Below are 21410 nucleotides of genomic sequence, written 5' to 3' on the forward strand. Positions count from 1 at the left end.
TCAGCCACGGGGCCAGCCCCATGGTTATGTTTCTTATCCATTTTTTCCTCCAAGTTATTAAAAATTGCCTCATTTTTTTGGTTTGCTTTGTTTTCTGTGTACTTGTCAATTTATCTTCAAACTCTGTGACAGAAGAATAAATTTCCTCAAATGCTGACACACATCAGTGGTTTACAGTTTCATTTGTTTCATGGATTCTTCGCCTGGCCCACACTCCACACTGGACAGTGGTTCCGCAGGCCTGCTGCTGCACTGCCCATCCTGCCGTTTAACCGTTCCCATTACCCTGAGAACTCCTTTTATGTCTGTCCTGTAGTGAAGGCTCTGTTTCCTGAATCACATGTCTTCCTTTTTGGTGTACTCCTTCATTTTGCTGAAAAATATCCTCATTAGCTTTCTTAGTAAGGACCCATAGGAGGAAAGTTTTTGGAGACATTTGAAAATGTCTGTATCATACTCTTACATTTATTTGATGATTTGGCTGAGTGTAGAATTTTAGGTAGAAAATCATTTTCCTTAGAGTTATAAAGTCATTGCTCATTCTCTGCTAAAATCTAAGTGTTCCCGCCAAAACAGCCACTCTGTTCTGATTCCCAGTCATTTGTATTATATGAACCTCTTTTTCTTTTCTCATTAGAAGCTTATAAGGATGGTTATTTCATTCTCAGTAACCTGAAATTTCAGCATGATGTGTCTTCATATGAGTCTAGATGTTGGATGACTCTCTCAAGCTGGCTACTAATAACTTCACTTTGAAGAAATTTTCCTGTGTTACTTATTTGATAATTCCCTTTACAGTTTTTTCTGTATCCTGTCATTGTAGAACTCTTGTTATTCAGATGTTGGACCTTTTGGATTAAGTCTTTAATTGCTTTATATTTTTCTATCACTTTTGTTTTTATCATTCTACTTTCTCAGGGATTTTCTCAGTTAATCTTCCAGCCTTATGAATTTTTTATTTGTTATATTTTTAATTTCCAAGAAATCTTTTTGTTTGCCCATCCCTTTTTTATAGTGTTCTGTTCATGTTTCATAGATGCCATTTTTAAAAATCTATGTGAGGATGTCATTGTTTTCTTTTCAATTTTTCTTCGCTTTCCTGTGTTGTCTCTTGTTTCCTGTAAGTTCCTTTCTATTGGCTACTTTGTTTTGGTGTAAGTCTCGTGGTGGGGCTTCGTTCAGATGTAAGGTGACCATTATTTGTCTGCTCATACTTAAGAGGAAACACTAAAAAGCCAGTCGGGGACCGTGTGCATCAGGGGCTAGGAGCAGATGGGCATCACTGTGGGTGTCCAGCGCGGACCAGGTTCTGCAGCTGACGAGCTCCTTCCCGTCAGAATCTGTGGGTCTTTTCTCTCGTGCTGGCCGTTTTCCCCAGAGAGCAATCCTCCATCTCCTGATTGGGTGGGGTGTGGGGCAGGTCTATGGCGAGAGTCTTGCTCTGGGAGAGTCTTATATTTCACATGCAGATTTTTACTTAATCCTCCCCTCCCCGAGCTGTGCACAGTGTTCTCAAATACAGAAGGCTTTGGTTCAGCTTCTCCGGAAGGCAAGCCTCCAGTCTGAAGTTCTCACTGCTTCTGATACGGCCTTGCGGTGAATCCTCCTGTGTGGCGCCCCCACCTTCAGATGCGCCTGAACGTTCCCAGAGTTCTACAGAGGGAGTCAGCTCGTACTTTACAGCTTCTCAAATTTTGTTGACTTCTTTGTCTGCTGTCACCTTTTCCTTTTCTACTCTTTATGACTTTATGCCTTCTAAAATAATTACTTTGCTCTTATTTAATGGTTTTAGGAAGAACCAGAAATGAAATACAACTGTTAAATTTTTTCTTTTTAACTGAAAGTCTTAAATTAGGAAAAAATTACACCTCAGATCTGTAAAGTATGAGGTAAAAACTTCAAATAGCCACTATTTACAATCTTGCGAATCCTTCTAGAAATTTCCTATGAGTATATATTTGTTTATGCTTCACTATCTTGATTCCCTGGAACTGAAACTCATTTTTCATCATTTGCTTCTAATATCTATTATCTGTCTTTTCCAGTAGACTCAGCTTCTGAAATCAGGGACTCTTTTGTCCATGGATCCATCACTCGTGCCTGCCATAGTGTCTGCCATAGTTATGGTTTTTCATGTTTGTTGAATGACTGCATGCAGGAGGTGGAGATAGGAAGGGGGTGGTTGGTAGAGGTTATTGCCTCAAAACCAGGTTTCCTAAGGCTGGAAGAACTGTTCCTTTCTTGCGTTATGTATGCCAAAATGCGGATCCCTTTACTGTTCATTTTATTATTTGGGTAAAGTTTGAGAAAGGCAATTTCTTGGGGAAAAACATGCCATCAGCAAAAATTCAAGTGAATGACTACATTTCAAACAGATTTTAATATAGTTTCCAGAATGAAGGCTCGTGGAGACCCAGGACGCAGAACTGTCCCCATGCTCCCTCACATAGACGCTTCAGGACGGCCTCCACCGGCTCATCAGGGAGGAAAGCAATGTTCTCACTTTCTGTCATAGCTGTTGAATAGTTATTTCTTTGTTTATTTAGGTGTGTGAGGCTCCTTTGTTTTCAGAATTCTCTTGGCCACTTTTTTTTCTTTTGGCCTGAGGATATCTGGAACAATACTGAAGGCAGATTTGTTCCCATGTTTGACTATCTCATACTCAGTTTTAGTCATGCTCAAATTTCATCTTAATAGTGTTCACAAAATTTGGGCTTAAATTTTTTATTGGCTTTCTTTCATCTCCGGTCCTACATTTCTCAACAATACCAATTTAATTTGCGTGGGTTTCTTTTCTCTCTGGAATCCAAATCAAACATGTTTTTTGAAAATATAATTTAGTTAGCAGAACTCAGCTGAGCTGTAATATAATTGGACCTTTGCCTCATCTTGGTGGGTTTTCTTAGTTTGAGAGGACTATAAAGGAGAAAACTGACTTTAAGCTTTGTTTTTAGGATTCTTGAAATAGGTTTATTATTTTGTTTTTCAGCAAGCACTGGCACGATATTCTGGTCTTTTTAATTAAGCTACTTTGGAGAGGTGTCAGAAGCTGGTGCTTGTCATCCTTGCAACTCTGAAAGTTAGAGCTGAAAACCATGACGGTCTTTCCCTGTGCCTCATATCTGTTGGATTCCTAACCTCTCATCCGTTTGACTTTCTCAGGAAGCTGCTTCCAAGCTTAAAAGCCAAGAAGCCTCGGGAGCTCGTGCTGGTGATTGGAACAGGCATTAGTGCTGCGGTCGCTCCTCAGGTTCCAGCCCTGAAGTCTTGGAAGGGGTTAATTCAGGCCTTACTAGATGCCGCCATTGATTTTGACCTTCTAGAAGATGAGGAAAGCAAAAAATTTCAGAAATGTCTCCATGAAGACAAGAACCTTATCCATGTTGCCCATGACCTCATCCAGAAACTCTCTCCTGTGAGTACCCTCCCACGTACCCTGGCCTTTGACGTTTCCTGAAATGATGTCACACATGTGTAATGTAATGAGGATATTCGCTTCTAGCTTGTAGATTTGCATAACGTTTGGCTCTTCTGCAAGATGTCTCTTTATAGACCCTGTTCAGGGTCGATATCTTGACCTCATTTCAGTTTGTGTGTGATGATCTTGATGATGTTGAGGCCTTTGTACAAAAATGAGGCCACTGTCCCATTATTGCTGTGTTTTGAATTTACTTTTTCTACACTCACCACTAGAAAAGCTGTGTTGTCTGGCATCCATGCCTTTTAGGGAACCTCAGAAAGATTAGAGATAATTCTTAATCATTTTATGGAGGAAGCCACACCAGTTTTTAATGTTTCTTTTAAAGGCAATCACTCAAAATATTTATAAGGAATTTTGTCTTGTTTTATTCCACTGAGTTGGGTACCAACTCCTGAATGGTTAAGGGGCCTCCGCGTCTTGCTTTGTCTTAAAAATCAGGATTCACTTAAGATACATTTGAAAATAATAGAGTAGCCAAAGCATGTTCTAAATCTTAATAAGTCAAGTGCACCTTAAGAGAAAATAATAACTCTTACTCCTTAAAAAGTCAATCAGTAGTGTTGATGTTTTTTCCCCCAGGCCCTAGGGCCTATAGGAAACAAGTGTCATTAAGAGTTAGCCTAAAAGACAGGCATTTAACAGTAATTTTCTCCTGGTACATGACTCATTTCAGAAACTTAGGGCCTTTTACTTCCTATTTTCATTTTCTTGTCCTTAATTGGGATAAACTGTTACTAACCTAGAACAATGTAAAGAATTAATAGGCTTTAGAGAGCTCATGGGACCTCCACCTCATACCACATACAAAAATAAACACAAAATGGAAGAAGACCTAAATGTAAGAGCTGAAACTATAAAACCCTTAGAAGAAAATATAGGTTTAAAGCTTCATCACTTTGGATCCAACTTTGTTGTTTTTTTTGTGGAAGATTAGCCCTGAGCTAACATCTGCCACCAATCCTCCTCTTTTTGCTGAGGAAGATTGGCTCTTAGCTAACATCCATGCCCATCTTCCTATACTTTATATGTAGGATGCCTGCCACAGCATGGCTTGACAAGCAGTGCATAGGTCTGCACCCGGTATCTGAACCAGCGAACCCCAGGCCACCTAAGTGGAACGTGCAAACTTAACCACTGCACCACCAGGCTGGCCCCCTGACAGTGATTTTCTAAATATGCCACCAAAAGCACAAGCAACAAAAGAAAACATAGATAAATTGTACTTCACCGAAGGTAATGTTGTCAGACTCAAAGAACACTATCAAGAAAGTAAAAAGCCCCCAGAATGGGAGAAAATATTAACAATTCATATATCTGAAAAGGGTGTAGTATCCAGAATATATAAAGAACTGTTAACAATAAAAAGGCAAATAATCCAATTTAAAAATGGCAAAGCATCTGAATAGACATTTCTCCAAGGAAGATATACACATGGCTAATAAGCACATGGAAAGATGCTCGATGTCCTTTTTTTTTTTTGAGGAAGATCAACCCTGAGCTAACATCTGCTGCCAATCCTCCTCTTTTTGCTGGAAGACTGGCCCTGAGCTAACATCCCTGCCCATCTTCCTCTACTTTATATGTGGGACGCCTACCACAGCATGGCTTGCTAAGTGGTGCCATGTCCGCACCTGGGATCCGAACCGGCGAACCCCCAGCCACCAGAAGCAGAATGTGCACACATAACTGCTGAGCCACCGGGCCGGCCCCTCGATGTCTTTAATCATTAGAAAATGCAAATCAAAGCCACATGAGATACTGCTTTACACCCACTAAGATAGAATCAAAAAGTCAGATAATAATTGTTGGCCAGGATGTGGAGAAATTGGAACCCTCATACATGCTGGGATCATGAAATTGTGCAGACAGTGTGGAAACAGTCTCACATTACCTCAAATGATAAAATGAAGAGTTTCCATATGACCCAACAGTTCTGCTCCTAGATATAGACCCAAGAGAAATGAAAACACGTGTCCATACAGAAACTTAAAGCAAATGTTTATAGCGTTATTCATGATAAACAAAGGATGGAAATAACCCAGATGTTGATCAACTTTTAAATGGATAAACAAAATGTGGCGTACTCGTACAATGCAATATTACTTGCCCATGAAGAGGAATTAAGGGCTGATACATGCTGCCACATGAATGAACCTTTAGAACATTATGCTTGGGGCCGGCCCAGTGGTGCAGCAGTTAAGTTCACACATTCTGCTTCAGCAGCCTGGGGTTCACCAGTTCGGATCCTGGGTGTGGACCTACATACCACGTGTTGAGCTTGCTGTGGTAGGCATCCCACATATAAAGTAGAGGAAGATGGGCACAGGTGTTAGCTCAGGGCCAGTCTTCCTCAGCAAAAAGAGGAGGACTGGTGGCAGATGTTAGCTCAGGGCTAATCTTCCTCAAAAAAAAAAACCCTGAAAAACGTTATGCTAAGTGGAAGCCAGTCGCAGAAGACCACATGTCAGATGGTTCCATTCATATGAAATGTCCAGAATAGGGAAATGTGTTAGAGACAGGAAGCAAGATGAGCAGTTGCCTGGGACTGGAACAGGAGGGTGATAGTTACAGGTTATGGGGTTCCTTTTTGAGATGGTGAAAACGTTCTAAAATTGTGGTGACAGTTACACCTATCTGTGAACCTTCAAATAATCACTGAATCATATACTTCATATAGGTCAATTGTGTGTTAATGTGAATTATATCTCAATAAAGCTATTAAAAATAAAGGTAAAGGGGTGGAAAAGGTGTGTAATTCCAACACTAATCAATAGAAAGTGACAGTGGCTATATTAATATCTGATAAAGTATACTTGAGAGCAAAGAGGAGAGAAAACATACATAATATTTTTTAATGTCCAAACAAATGCAAAATTATTGTTATGTAAAAAGATAAAGAGTATTTAGCTAGGGGCCGGCCTACTGGTGCACTGGTTAAGTTCTCACATTCCACTTCAGCAGCCCACAGTTTGCTGGTTTGGATCTTGGGTGCAGACCTACGTACCACTTGGCAAGCTGTGCTGTGGCAGGCGTCCTGCATATGAAGTAGAAGAAGATGGGCACGGATGTTAGCTCAGGGCCAGGCTTCCTCAGCAGAAAAAAGGAGGACTGGCAGTAGTTAGCTCAGGGATAATCTTCCTCAAAAAAAAAAAAGAGTATATAGTTAGCAAATGTAAGAGAAAAATATTAAAGAAATGTGTTTGGCAGTTAATTAACATGTTATCTTTCTGGGAAAAAAAAGAGCTTATGAGGACAAAGAGTGCTGTATTAGTCCAGGAAGAGTAGTCTGTGGATGCAGAAGTCCTGTGTCAAGCTAGGAGTTGTGGTATTGCCGTGCCAGCTTATTATTGTGGCTGCAGCCTTTACTGATCCATTATAGTGGTCTCCTGAGAACAGAAAGCTTGGTTTTGCTAGTTGGGTTGGTTACGATTGAAAGCAGTGAGAAGATTTAAGTCAATGCCAGTAAATGTATACTAACCAGATACATCAAACTGGAGTCACTAATTATCTTTGGGTGAAGATTTATTATTAACCTTAAAGTATAGCTGTGGATTAGTGTCAGTTCCAGTAGAATAGCAATTATCAAATTTTTTGGTCTCAAGGCTCCTTTACACTCTTAAAAATTATTGAGAATCTCCAACAGCTTTTATTTATATGGGTTATATCTGTCAATATGTTCATTGACATTAAAATATTCATTGTATTAAAAATGAGAATTTAGGGGCCAGCCTGGTGGCCTACTGGTTACGTTCACATGCTTCACTTCGGGGAGGCCCCAGGTTCACAGATTTGGATCCCGGGTGCAGACCTACACCCTGCTCATCAAGCCATGCTGTGGTAGGCGTCCCACACACAAAATAGAGGAAGATGGGCACAGATGTTGGCTCAGGGACAATCTTCCTCAAGCAAAAAGAGGAATATTGGCAACAGATGTTAGTTAGGGCCAATCTTCCTCTCCAAAAGAAATCAAATGAGAATTTAAAAATATTAATTCATTTTAAAATAACAGCAATAAACCTATTACATGTTAACATAAATAACAATGCTTATGAAAAATAATTATATTTTCCAAAACAAAGATAAATTAGTGAGAAAAGTAGTATTGTTTCATATTTTTACCAATCTCTAATGTCTAGCTTAATAGAAAACAGCTGGGTTCTCACATCTGCTTTATATAGTCAGCCTGGTGTGTTTATGTTGTTTTGGTTTAAGTCTGAAAAGATCAGGTGTCATAGATACTTGGAAAAGAGAAGTGTTTTAATAGTCTTTCTGGATAATTGTAGATATTCCTTGTTGGTGCTACTCTGTTGCACTGAACTCCATGGTCCAGCTTGCACTCAAAGTGGCTGTTTCACCCATGCGTGCTTTTGTAACTTCATGTGTTGGTCATTTGGACAGTGCTGGTTCACTGGGTTACACATATTTTTCAGATGTTGACGCATTTCACTACACAGTCAAAAAACTGCATTCATTAATATCACCACCAGTCTCATCACAAAGGTGTGTTTGGGAGCTGTCAAGCTCATGGTGGCAGATACAAGTTGTATGAAATTCTGACTCTTGCTGGAAGGTTCAGCTTTTATCGTTGGCGACAGTGGCAGCAGTCATCCATCCACTGTTTTCCTTGAAATGGCAGTCTCGCTTCACTTATTTTTACAAGAATGCCTGAGACTACCCAAATCTGAATAACCATAGTTTGACTGTCATTCTTTCAAGTAAAAATGATGTTCCATGAAAAAAGGCAGCTGGTTCAGCTTACAAATTAAATACTCACACCCATGTTTCACCTCGAGGCCGCCATCCTCTCCAGCCTGCACAAGTGCGATGTGCGTGCTTCCTGTTTCCGCGCACACAATCTTAAAAGGACGTGGACTCAAGGAGCAAGATTTAATGCAAGTAATAACTTTTACTGCTTCATTGAGGACATTCTTGAGTGAAACTGGCATTTTTTCTTTCTGTAAGTCTTGGGTAGTGACGAATATATGAAGACAGCATGCTTGGTTGACTCTCTTGATTCACCCTAAGGCACTGGCAGTTTTCCCACCATTGCTTTTGTACCATCAGTGGAAATATCAACAGAATTTAAAAGACAGATATCACCTTAATATTATGATGACAATAATTTTGATTTTACACACCCCTTAAAGAATCTTAGGGATCCATGGGGTCCAGGGCCACATTTTGAAAACCACTCCAATAGAGGATATGTAAGAAGAAAACACAGACAACCCAAAGGCTTAAAAAAAAAAAAAGAAACAGAGATACGTGTTTGGGGAAATTTGAAGGCTATCTGAGTATTTGATATTGAGGAATTAATGTTACTGTGTCTTTTAGGTGTGGTAGTGGTATTGCAGTTACGTTTTGTTTCACATATAAAGGGGAGTCCTTATCTTTTGGGGAACTCTTGAACTGTTGGAATGAAATGATATGATGCCTGGGAATTGCTTCAGGAAACTTCAGTGAAGGGAGTCGGGGACGGAGTGGGAGGGTGTTTGGATTAGACAGGATTGGCCGCGTGTGATCGTTGTTGAAACTAGAAGATGGGAACGTGGGGGTTTATACTCTTCTTTTTATCTTTGTGTATGTTTGAGCATATCCATATATATACATATTTTTTAAAGAATCTAACGATGCTAATAAGGCAGGGTGAATAGGCCCCTCTACCTGAGCAGTTTCTCAGAGTAGGGAAGTGACATTGTGCCTTCTATGCAAAGAGGGTTTCGGAATCAGAAAGACTGCCGTTTAAATGCACTGGGCCCCGGGGCAGGTCACTTCACTGCTCAGAAGCTGTTTTTGCTCTTGTAAAACTGGGATACTACTGCTTACCTTGTATGAAGAATAAGTGAGTGAATGTGTGTAAAGTGTCTGGCACATGGCGAATGCACTCTCAGTGTTAGTGACTTTGGTGGGAAAGGGTGTCTGAGATCAGGGAGATGGGAGTTACAGGGAAGGAGATGAAGTCCCTTTGGATTCAGCTCACTGTTTCAGGTGAGTGAGAAAACGTCCATAGTTTGTGTGGGAGTTCGGCATTTCCTTTCAACTGTGGAGCCTCCTTGTTTGTTTTCATTCCTTTGTTTTTATTTAGAGAGGCCACTGGTGGGAAATTCAGTTCTAAGGTCACCTGCTTCAAGAGAGAAAAACGTTCACTTTAAGTCTGAGGAAATCACTGCAGCTCCAGAAGCCTCTTTCCTTCTTCTCAGTGTTGATATGCAAGATGTGATCGCTTAAAGAAATCACTCAGATAACTGACTTGTGACATTTATTTCCAGGCCTTCGCCTTCTTTTCTTAGGAGCAAGAAAATATATTCCACGCTTAGGACTGCCTGGTTGTATACACAGGTGTTTTTATCTGTGTGTGGAATGATTAAACTGCTCCTGGAATGTCGTGTTGTATAACTGTGTGTGTGTGAATCCAAGTACAAGACGAAGTTATAAAACACAAGAAAGTTCTTTTTATTTGAGGAAGATTCGCCCTGAGCTAACGTCTGCTCCCAGTCCTCCTCTTTTCACTGAGGAAGTCTGCCCCTGAGCTCACGTCTATGCCCATCTTCCTCTACTTTATATGTGGGACGCCTACCACAGCATGGCTTGCGAAGCTGTGGCATGTCTGCACTTGGGATCTGAACCAGTGAACCCTGGGCCACCGAAGCGGAACGTGCAAACTTAACTGCTGCACCACCAGGCCAGCCCCAGAAAGCTCTTAAAATCACAATTTTAAACTTAGTTTTGCTTTTTTGAATAGGTAGTGTTTATACACATTGCAGATTCAAAATGATGTAAAAAGGTTTACAGACATTGCAACATCTCACTCCCACCCATGTCTTTGTCCACCTCCCCTCCCCAACTGACCCCCCCTTTGATCACCACACTTACTAGCTTTTTGAGTATTCATTCAGTGTTCCTTTTTGCAAAAAACAAGGAAATAGGACTTTATTTATTCTTACCTCACTACCTCCATCGCCCATGTCAACAGGTAGCACTGTAGACATACTGTTCTGCACCTGGTTTGTTTTATTTAACAGAATATCCTGGAGACCTTTCTGTACCAGTCTCATATACGGGTACTTGGCCATACCAGTCTCCTGTAGTAGATACTTGGCTTGTTTCCAGGCTTTTTACCATTACAGATAACAGAGCAGTGATGACCTTGTATATGTCATGTTTTTGATAGCAAATCTAGGAAAGAGCCTGGTATTCAATAGTGGTATAGGGTTATAAATTCTTCACTGTTTGTTTCTGATCAGATTGTTCATCCTGATTGAGTGTTAGAGTCCCCAGTTGGCTGCCTATGGGCTGCTAATATGCTACGTAATTATTTATGCCAGTGTGTAATGAGAACGGACAAAAGTTTAAAAACATGACCCACATTCTCAGCCACGTAAATTATGGGCCATACTGTCTTTTTAGCACTAGAAAAAAATCTGTGAGCCCGCTGACACAGGCTACAGTGAGGAGCCTGTCTAGTGGTAGAGGTGGCACGGATCAAATCGACAGACCAGATGCACTTCTGGGTGTGTCACCATCAGGCAGAGGACTGTTTCACTCTGTCCTCTAATTTTTCTACTGTAAAGATATTTGCCATTTATTTGGTAGGTATAATTAAAGAATTGATAATTTTGTAAAGTACTTTGAAGAATTAGGAGAAGAATTTGGCAAATTGAAGCATGTTTTACGAATCTGCTTATACAGTCCCGTGGAAACAGATCTTTATCTGAGCATTGCGCTATTAGAAAGATATGCCACAGCAAACCAGGAAGGTGCGGGGGATACTTTGAGGAAAAACAGAAGGAGCTAAATATCTACTGTCTAGCAGCTAAGAGCGATGACTGCCCATATTTGCATGGGAAATATTGGGCCCTTTAAGAACTAAATCTGGCTCTGGTGTTATCTAATGGGATGGTATTGCAGGAATAGGTTAGAGATCAGACATTTATTATAACACATTACACAGTTACTTTCTCCCTTCAAATTCCTTCTGTCCCGGGGCCTCTTCACTTTTAAGTTATAAAGCCCACTTCCCACTTGAGGTTGGTATTATAGTTCCTCATTAGTCCTCAGAAGTATTTACATATATTCACAATGAATCTGAGAAAGCAGTTATTTAAAAAACCCTGTTTAAGAAATAGGGAGTCTGGGGCCGGCCTGGTGGTGCAGCGGTTAAGTTCCCACATTCTGCTTCGGCGGCCAGGGGTTCGCCGGTTCGGATCCCGGTTGCGGACATGGCACTGCTTGTCAAACCATGCTGTGGTAGGCATCCCACATAGAAAGTAGAGGAAGATGGGCACAGATGTTAACTCAGGGCCAGTCTTCCTAAAAAAGAGAAAAGAAATAGGGAGTCTGTTTAGAACTGATAAATGCTTTTTAGAACTGATAAATGCTTGGTTTTTGTGGGGGTTTTTTTTGCAAGGAAGATTGGTTCTGATCTAACGTCTATTGCCAATCTTCCTCTTTTGCTTGAGGAAGATTGTCGCTGAGCTAACATCTGTGCCAACCTTCGTCTGTTTTATGTGGGATGCTGCCACAGCATGGGCTGACAAGTGGTGCTAGATCCACACCCAGGATCCGAACCCGTGAACCTGGGCTGCTGAAGCAGAGCACACAAACTTAACCATTATGCCACCAGGCCAGCCCCTGTTTGGTATGTTTAATAGTTGCAAAATGCAGATTTTTTTATAACCTTTATTATATACTAAGTGTTCTTCCTGGCAAACCTATAAACAAATTGCTGAATTATGCCAGGGGAAAAAACAGGTGGGGAGAAGGCGAGCAGTTTTTCCTAAATCCGTAAGCATCTGTACAAAGCACCTCGGATTAGAAGAGCTGCTAAACCACATTTCGAGCTGTCTTACTGGTTATTCCCTAGATAAGGGAAATTTAACAGAAAGTATTGCCTTCTTCCTGGAGGCCTCATTAGAGGGTAATTGGTGCTTTACTTTCTAGCCCAGCATCCGTTTAGTCCAGGTGCTGACTCACAGCTCTTGGCCACGCCCCTTTTTCTTCATTCTATAAAATGCTATTCAGAAAGCTTATGCTTGTTGGTGTATGATGTCATAGGACTGATCTCTGCTATGTGCCAGGCATTGTGCTGAGCCCTTGGCATTATCATCCTCTTTTCCCTGTTAGAACACTGTAGGCAATATTTTATCCTTATTTTAAGTACAAAATATTCTTCAAAAACTTGCTCTTACTGTAACTAAGACAAATCACTACCAAAACACCTAGGATTAATGTTTCTCTTTCAAATCCCTCCCCAGCGTACTAGCAATGTTCGATCCACATTTTTCAAAGACTGTTTATATGAAGTATTTGATGACTTGGAGTCAAAGATGGAAGATTCTGGAAAACAGCTGCTTCAATCAGTTCTCCACCTGATGGAAAATGGAGCGCTGGTATTAACTACAAATTTTGACAATCTCCTGGAACTGTACGCAGCAGATCAGGGAAAACAGCTGGAATCCCTTGACCTTACTGATGAGAAAAAGGTAAAAAGCAAAGGATTGCTGTCCTCTTCAGGCTAGTGGAGTGTATCTTCCTCATCAGAAAAACTGTCTTCTAGTTGGTATATTGTGTAGTACTGGTATTTATGTAGAGGTAGAAAGGAAGATGCTTGTCCCTGGTTGGATTTTTGGTTTTTGGTTTTTGAGATAAAGTCAGTCAGTGTACAGTAAAATGCACAGATCTTAATAGTGTTCAGTTCTGTGTGTTTTGACAGTTGCACCCGATGTTAAAGAAAGAGTATAGAAAGTCGTTTGAACCGTAAGTTCTCTTTAACACTCGCTGATATCAGGTGGGTGTAATATTGATTTAAAATTCTCTCTTAGGATATATTCTTTATGGCCTCTGTTGGGAATGCGGGAGGACTGCCTTATGATGTCTGGAAGAGCAACGTGCAGGCCGCGTGACAGCTGGGTGGGGGTTAACATTAAGTGGAAACCTCAGCAGACTTTTTTATTGTAGCCCATACTATACCTAAGCCATCACCATAATATTGAATTATAGATGTTGATCTCTGTCAACTAATGAGATGAGGCTTTATTAGAATGGTCACCTGAGTTTGTAACTTGAAATCTAGCCCCAGTAGGAGATTCTGTAGATACACCAGCATGTATTTGAGGAGGCCATAAAAGGGAAAATGTTTTCATTGCTGTAAAAAGATGTCAGAGACACAGTAAGTGAAGAAAAAAGAAAACAAAACAGGTTGTAAAACGCCACCAGGTCTCATTTGTCCTGCTCTGTAGTTTTTGTAATTTTCCTTCTACACTTTGTTTTCCCGGGAACCTGCCTTTGGGTCCACCTCAGAGCCCAGCTAGAGTTTGAACAGACAGTGATTCACCCCCTAGCTTTCCTTGTCACTGCCACTGCCAGAGTAGTCACTGTAATACCACTGGTGATTTTGCTGACCTTGAAGCCAGGTTTTAAAAGGCAATCAAGTTTAGAGAAATGGTGCCATGCATGGTTCTCGCTGGCTGGAATATCTTCCACCTGCTACCACCACCACTGTGCTTTGTGTGATCAGCTCCTTCTTCACCTGTAAGTCTCAACTTCAGGATCACCTCCTCTGATAGGCCTTCTCTGACGTCCTATTTAAGAATGGACTCAGGGCTGGCCCGGTGGCGAAGTGGTGAAGTTTGCACGTTCCGCATCTCGGCGGCCCGGGGTTCGGTGGTTCAGATCCTGGATGCGGACGTGGCACAGCTTGGCAAAAGCCATGCTGTGATAGGCGTCCCATGTATAAAGTAGAGGAAGATGGGCATGGATGTTAGCACAGGGCCAGTCTTCCTCAGCAAAAAGAGGAGGATTGGCAGTAGTTACCTCAGGGCTAATCTTCCTCAAAAAAAAAAAAAGAATGGACTCGCCCTTATTTTTTTGTCCATTTCCTTCATGGCACTTACTCTAACTTTCAATTTTTATCTTGGTTTGTTTGTTTTCTGGCTTTTTACCCCACAGGAATAGCAACTCCATTTGGATAGGTACCACATCAGCCTTTCTTACCCCACAGTCTGAGATAGTACCTGGCACATAGTGGGTGCTCAGTAAATATTTTTTGAGTTAATAAATGATGGAACGAAATTCAAAAGCTAATGGCTGGAAACAGCTTCCATGCTGCTTCTAATGTAATCTCCAAGATCACGAGCAGGATCCGAAGCATTAGGGCATTTTCAGAATTAAGGCTGTCTCTCAGACTTGGTATTTTCCTTTTCGTTTTCATCCTGGAGGCTTGAAATTTGCTTTGTATTTTTAGTCCACATTAGGGGCAGTATTGAAGTCTAATGATTAAACCATTGACTGATAGTCAGAATGGGGCCAAGTAATATCAAGTTCTAAATCTCTGTGCCTCTTGACTATTTTTCCTAATTCATACCTTGTTTCTCTAGAACGTTATAAGAATAAATTTATACTGTCTCAAGTCCCTGGGAAAATGGGACCATGGAGTCCAGGCGGCTGTTGTTATCACTGTCATCTAAATGATTGTGCTTCATTGGTAGCCTGTGAGGTAACTCAGAGGTGACTGAAGGGACTCTTATTGGTTATCAATTGCTGCACAAAAAACCACCCTGAGGGGCTGGCCCCGTGGCTGAGTGGTTAAGTTTGTGCGCTCCGCTGCAGGCGGCCCAGTGTTTCATTGGTTCGAATCCTGGGCATGGACATGGCACTGCTCATCAAACCACGCTGAGGCAGCGTCCCACATGCCTCAGCTAGAAGGACCCACAACGAAGAATATACAACTGTGTACCGGGGGGCTTTGGGGAGAAAAAGGAAAAAAATAAAATCTTTAAAAAAAAAAAAAAAGAAACCACCCTGAAACTTTGTGGTTTAGAACAACATTTTATTTGCCCGTGATAACATGAATTAGCAATTTGAGCTAGGCTCAGTGGCTCAGCTGGGCAGTTCTGCTGGTTTGCGGATTTTGCGGGTTACCCACACGGCTGCAATCTTCTGGTGGCCAGACCCAGGCTGGGTGGTGTAAGGTGTCCTCACTTCCATGTCTGTTGCTGCAGGTAGTCAGCTGGGCCATGCATCTCTAGCAGGCTGGCCCAGCCTTCTTCACATGGTAGCTGGGTTCCAAAAGAAGCAAAAGAGACATAAGACTCATGCCAACATTTTTCAAGCTTCTGTTTGTGTTGTATTTGCTAAGGCCCCATTGGCTAAAGCAAGCATATGGCCAAGCCTGGGGGAAGTGTGAGGAGGGAATGCACAAGGAGGATGGAGGGATACAAGGAGGCTTGGTATCTTGGGGACCATTATTGAAACAGTCATCCATAGCTCTCCTGTGTGTCACCAGTGCACAGGACCCTTATTGTTTCTGCAGGTGATGACAAATAAATTCTAATTTTTGATTGTTCCTTTCAAAGTGAAATCACCAGACTTGCTGCCATCGGTCTTGACAGTCATACCTGAAATGCAAACTGAGACCATAGCAGGTTTTGCCTTCTTGCCCTATGATATCATGAAGCTGGAGAGTTACATCAGAAGCCCAGTCTTCAAATCAGCCTCTTGCCCCTTGGGACCCTGCAGCAAGCGCTCAGCCCTGCCAACCTGGTTGAGCTATATTTATGTTGTACAGGTCCTAGAGTGGGCTCAGGAGAAGCGGAAGCTGAGTGTGTTACACATCCATGGGGTCTACACCAACCCTAGTGGCATCGTCCTTCATCCAGCTGGGTATCAGAATGTGCTCAGGAACACTGAAGTTATGGTGAGTGGTGCTGGTCTTGCTGATCTTGGGGAAGCCTTCCTAGGAAACCTCTAAATACACCGTTAGTCATCAGCGGATAACATTTTCTTTTCATTGATTAAAAGTTGGGAGGTCAGGGGCCAGCCCGGTGGCGTAGCAGTTAAGTTCACACATTCCACTTCAGCGGCCCAGGGTTCACCGGTTCAGATCCTGTGTGCAGACATGGCACCGCTTGGCAAGCCATGCTCTGGTAGGCATCCCACATATGGAGGAAGATGGGCACAGATGTTAGCTCAAGGCCTGTCTTCCTCAGCAAAAAGAGGAGGATTGGCAGCAGGTGTTAGCTCGGGGCTAATCTTCCTCAAAAAAAAAAAATTGGGGAGGTCAAACATTCTTTCCTGTGCTTCTTAGCTTATGGGTGTGCATGCCATCTTAGGAAATGTAGAACATCTCTTCAGGTATTAAGCAGTAGGGTTTTCCTTTGTACTTGATTGACAGCCACCAGGTGGCACTCTGTCATTGGCATCATCTTTACATACAAAGAATACACTATTACCATCGTTCATCATTTGGTTTATTACAGTATTAATAACCCTTTCTGTGCCAAAAATAATTTAAGCCGCTTTTTTTGACCAATCACTACTACAACCTAAATTCTAAAAAGATTTTGTCTGAATGATGATAGGCTTATATTGAATTACCACACTTATTCACACTTATTGCTCAATAGAAAAGATTGGAAAAAATGCAGCTAGGGTGATAAAATGGAGGTTTTCCTCTTTGTGAAAAAGCTTATTGATCTTTTGGAATGCACGTTTTAGACTTGCTCATACTACATGTTCAAACCAGAAACACTCCTTGGCCAGGGATCTATGGGGATAATTCCCTGGCCTCCAACTCTGAGAACAGTGTATATTGGCTGTTTTCAGGACTGGGTCACTTAGAAAAGTAGTATCTTTATAGGATGTGGCAAAAGAAAGACCAAGAAAAGGTAATGTTTTCTAAAGCATAAGGGACTTTTTTTCACCTGTTCTTTCCTCGACATCTGTTATGACTGCATCCATCATTGACATTGAGGGCTCCCTTAAGGAAAATCACTTCTAATGTTTTATATTTGTGTATATATAAAATGTTTGTATACACACGCAAACACATGCACACACACGCATATTGATGTTCTAAGTGTCAGACTTTGAGTAATCTGGTGATGAAATTATCTTCTCTGATGATCCATAGTTCAGTTTGTAAGGCAAATATGATCCAGAAAATGGAGAGAATAAGATATAATGAAGACTACTCATTGCCTTATGGCTTCTCAGCACATAGGTCTAACTACATGGCCAGTAGACCGGTGCCAACCCAGTGAAACTGAATAGAGAGCCTGTAGGAGAATGCCAGGTAAAGATAAAATTTTAGACCAATCATCAAGTTATAGTAATAAACAATAAGAACATCAGACTCCTTCCTGGGACGTATTGGTAAATTGGTCATCGAAGTCTATAAAATGTAGCAGTTATGACTGTTGACTTTTTTGTTTCTTCACGGTGTCATTAATATGTTGTTTCTTTTTCTACAAGAGAGAGATTCAGAAACTCTATGAAAACAAGTCATTTCTTTTCCTGGGTTGTGGCTGGACTGTGGATGACACCACTTTCCAAGCCCTTTTTCTGGAGGCAGTCAAGCATAAATCTGACTTAGAACATTTCATGCTGGTTCGGAGAGGAGATGTGGATGAGTTCAAGAAGCTTCGAGAAAACATGCTGGACAAAGGGATTAAGGTTATCTCCTATGGAAATGAATATGCTGATCTTCCAGAATATTTCAAGCGACTGACATGTGAGATCTCCACGAGGGGTAGATCAGGTAAGATGCATTTTGAGACGAGAGGGATCAGAGAGCAACAGCTCTTCAGCCCTTAGGTAAATGATAGGTAAAATCATTATTAAGATAAGGAATATAACCCTAACTAGACTTTGAAAGGAGATCATAGTCTTTAGGTTAGAATAAAATGTCATTTGGATAGTAGGAAATGACTTGGACAGACTCCAGCAGTTCAGTGTACAAGTAGGAAGAATGAAAAATTATTCAGGGGCCGGCCCCGTGGCCGAGTGGTTAAGTTCACACACTCCGCTGCAGCAGCCCAGGGTTTCGCTGGTTCAGATCCTGGGCGCAGACATGGCACCACTCATCAGGCCACGTTGAAGTGGCGTCCTACATGCCACAACTGAAAGGACCCACAACTAAAATATACAACTATGTACTGGGGGGATTTGGGGAGAGAAAGCAGAAAGAAAAAAAAAAACAGATTGGCAATAGTTGTTAGCTCAGGTGCCAATCTTTAAAAAAAGAAAAAAGAAGATTGGCAACAGTTGTTAGCTCAGGTGCCAAACTTTAAAAAAAATAAAACTTTAAAAAATGTTGTGAAGTTATTGATAAAGCTTTTTTTTTAAAAAAAAAAATCCAGCCTCACTTTTTTTTTTGGAGGAAGATTAGCTCTGAGCTAACTACTGCCAATCCTCCTCTTTTTGCTGAGGAAGACTGGCCCTGAGCTAACATCCATGCCCATCTTCCTCTACTTTTATATCTACTTTTATATGTGGGATGCCTACCACAGCATGGCTTGCCAAGTGGTGCCATGTCCGTATACGAGATCCTAACCGGCAAACCCCAGGCTCCCGAGAAGCAGAATGTGCGAACTTAACTGCTGCGCCACTGGGCCTGCCCTCAGCCTCACTTTTGCATAGTGAAAATTACTTGGGTTCAGAAGAACCTGTAGAATCTAGTACATTTATTTCAGAGAAATTAAATAATAGGGAAAAGAAAAATAATTTTTTTTTAAAGATTTTATTTTTTCTTTTTCTCCCCAAAGCTCCCTGGTACATAGCTGTGTATTTTTAGTTGTGGGTGCTTCTAGTTGTGGCATGTGGGACGCCACCTCAGCATGGCTTGACAGGCGGTGCCATGTCCACGCCCAGGATCCGAACCGGTGAAACCCTGGGCTGCTGAAGCAGAGCACATGAACTTAACCACTCAGCCATGGGGCCGGCCCCCCAAAATAATTCTTTTGTGATCTATTACCATAATACAAGCAGTTATTTTGATGTGTTTCCAATGAACAATTTTCCGTATGTGTTTTTTCAGTTGTAAGCAAAGTATACATAGTGTGCTGGTACTTTTTTTTAATTCAGTGGTACATCGTACATTCTCCCACACAGCTACAGTCTTCATTACCACTATTTTTAATGACTGTTATGATCCAGTGTGGAGTTATAGGTTACCTAATTATTCCCTTGTTAGGCAGTTTCTAATTTTTTTCTAGTTTTTTCTATTGTAAGTACTGTTGCAATGAATGGTATCTTCATCCCTACAGTTTTTCCTTTTGCTAGTCATCTCCTTCGGATAGGTTTTCAGTGTAATTATTGGGTCAAAGGGCATGAACATTTTAGTGGTTGATAAATATTGCTAAAGTGCTTTCCAGGAGGGGAATACCAGTTTGTATTTTCAGGTGCTGTCTTTTGTTTATACTCTAATTGGCCATATTTCTGATGACTATTCTTTTCTTCCATGTGGTCAGTTTTAAACTTTTCCCCACACTGTATCTATGACAGTGCTGTCCAACAGAATTTCCTGCAGGGATAGAAATATTCTGTAATCTTCACTGTCCAGCATCATAACCACAAGCCACATGTGGCTATTGAGTACTTGCAACGTGGTTAGTGTGCCTAAGGAATACAGTTTTTAATTTAAAACTGAAGAGCCACATGTGGCTAATGGCACCGTGCAGCACCAGCGCAGAAGTGTGTTACACTTTGGGGTATCTGCTACTTTTCACTCTTGGTTGAATTTCCTCACTTGCATGCTGCTCCCCATCCCTGGTTGGACTGAATTTTTTACCTAAATTTGGCCTTCTAGACTAATTTAGGGACAGCAGACAGTTTGGCCACGTAAACTGTTTTGTTTACAAGCAATGTTAGTGCACTCTGGGGCCTTGCTGCTTCCCATTACTTAATAGAACCATCGAGGATGACTCCAGGTCAGCCTCCCCACCTCCTTACCTTCTCCTCTGTCATGTGTTCACTCCTGAATGCCACACTTGTTAGTCAGACTGTGTGCTTTCATCTCCCTTTAGTTGGTTGATTTTCTTTCTATTAATAGTTTTAGCTTTTCAATCTAATATCTGATACTGATGTACATTCTGTTCAGCAGGGATGGTGAGAGAAGGTCAGCTAAATGGCTCCTCTGCAGCACACGGTGAAATAAGAGGTATACTGTTCCCCATTCTACTATTTGTTGGTTTGTCAGCAGAAAATGTTTTCCTAGGACTTAATTAAGACCTTGGAGAATAATGACTTGCCTCTCCTACCTGTTAAGGATTCTGTATTTTCCTATCAAGTCTATTATAAGATTCTTAGTGTGCCTTATGGCTTGTCTTCTGCAGGGTTGACTGCAGATATTTGACTTCAATATCTTCAGCTGTAGATGTATAAACCTGTTTTGTGAGACTTCATTTTATTCTCTTCCTTTTCCTTCTCTCCACAGACTGTAGTACATGAGAGCACTACACAAATCTCCACCACTAGATCAAGCTCTGAGGCCCTACCGTGGACAGTGTTTAAGAAGTAAACTTACAAGGACCCAACACAGCTCCTAGGAAGTACCAAAACCAGAGGCTGACGGCTGGGGGTGGTGTGGGGAGAAACATTCCAACTTAATCCTTTGTGCCAGCTGGTTCTTGATCTTCTGTGGCCTGCTCCAGTTCAAGAATACCCACGTGACAATGGGACCCAAGGGCAGCCCCCACCCCACCCCCAGCTGGACATGCTTGTGTCCACGCAGCAGACCATGCGACACCTCCACTGACGGGGCTGCTGCTCCGCATGAAGGACTTGGATCTGCACGCCATGCAGGCACCGTGGCCCTGGTTGCAGTTTTGTACTCTCTATGTGGTTTTTCAATTAAGCTTAATGGCTTTTTTAAAACATGACTTGAAGCTCTAGTTTTCTAGATCTTTTACAGTGTACAGTATTTTACATAATTGAGCTGTATTAAAAGCTTGTTCATTTACTTCCCTGGGCCCTGGCTCTACTTCTAGTCACCTTAGAAAACCCCTCATCTGCCCCTAACCAGGCGGATTTTTCTAACCCAATTTAAACTTTAAAAGTTCTGTTCTTTTGGAGTGGGGTGATCTCATTCTCAGGACAGCCGTTAATTTCTCCCAAATTCCTCAGAGCATTATCACTTCCTGCTTTGTCTCTC

The 21410-nt window shown here is 41.5% G+C and overlaps 1 protein-coding gene across 8 annotated transcripts in view; it reads left to right on the forward strand.

The window, feature by feature from the left end:
• The window catches only part of FAM118B (family with sequence similarity 118 member B), a 42459-nt gene extending 21241 nt beyond the window's left edge, over positions 1–21218 (forward strand). For 4 of the 8 annotated variants that reach the window (XM_023645109.2, XM_023645107.2, XM_070273904.1 and 1 more), the window contains 6 exons: positions 3163–3415; positions 12736–12963; positions 16047–16175; positions 17732–18017; positions 20358–20417; positions 20694–21218. In XM_023645109.2, the coding sequence (XP_023500877.1) occupies positions 3163–3415; positions 12736–12963; positions 16047–16175; positions 17732–18017; positions 20358–20417; positions 20694–20707 (970 nt within the window). In that variant the 3' untranslated portion in view covers positions 20708–21218. The remainder of the gene's footprint in view (positions 1–3162; positions 3416–12735; positions 12964–16046; positions 16176–17731; positions 18018–20357; positions 20418–20693) is intronic. The other 4 variants (XM_023645108.2, XM_070273905.1, XM_070273907.1 and 1 more) reach the window with 1 other exon arrangement.
• The last annotated feature ends 192 nt before the right edge of the window (positions 21219–21410 follow it).

Source organism: Equus caballus, chromosome 7 (assembly GCF_041296265.1).
Source record: "Equus caballus isolate H_3958 breed thoroughbred chromosome 7, TB-T2T, whole genome shotgun sequence".
Lineage (NCBI taxonomy): Eukaryota > Metazoa > Chordata > Mammalia > Perissodactyla > Equidae > Equus > Equus caballus.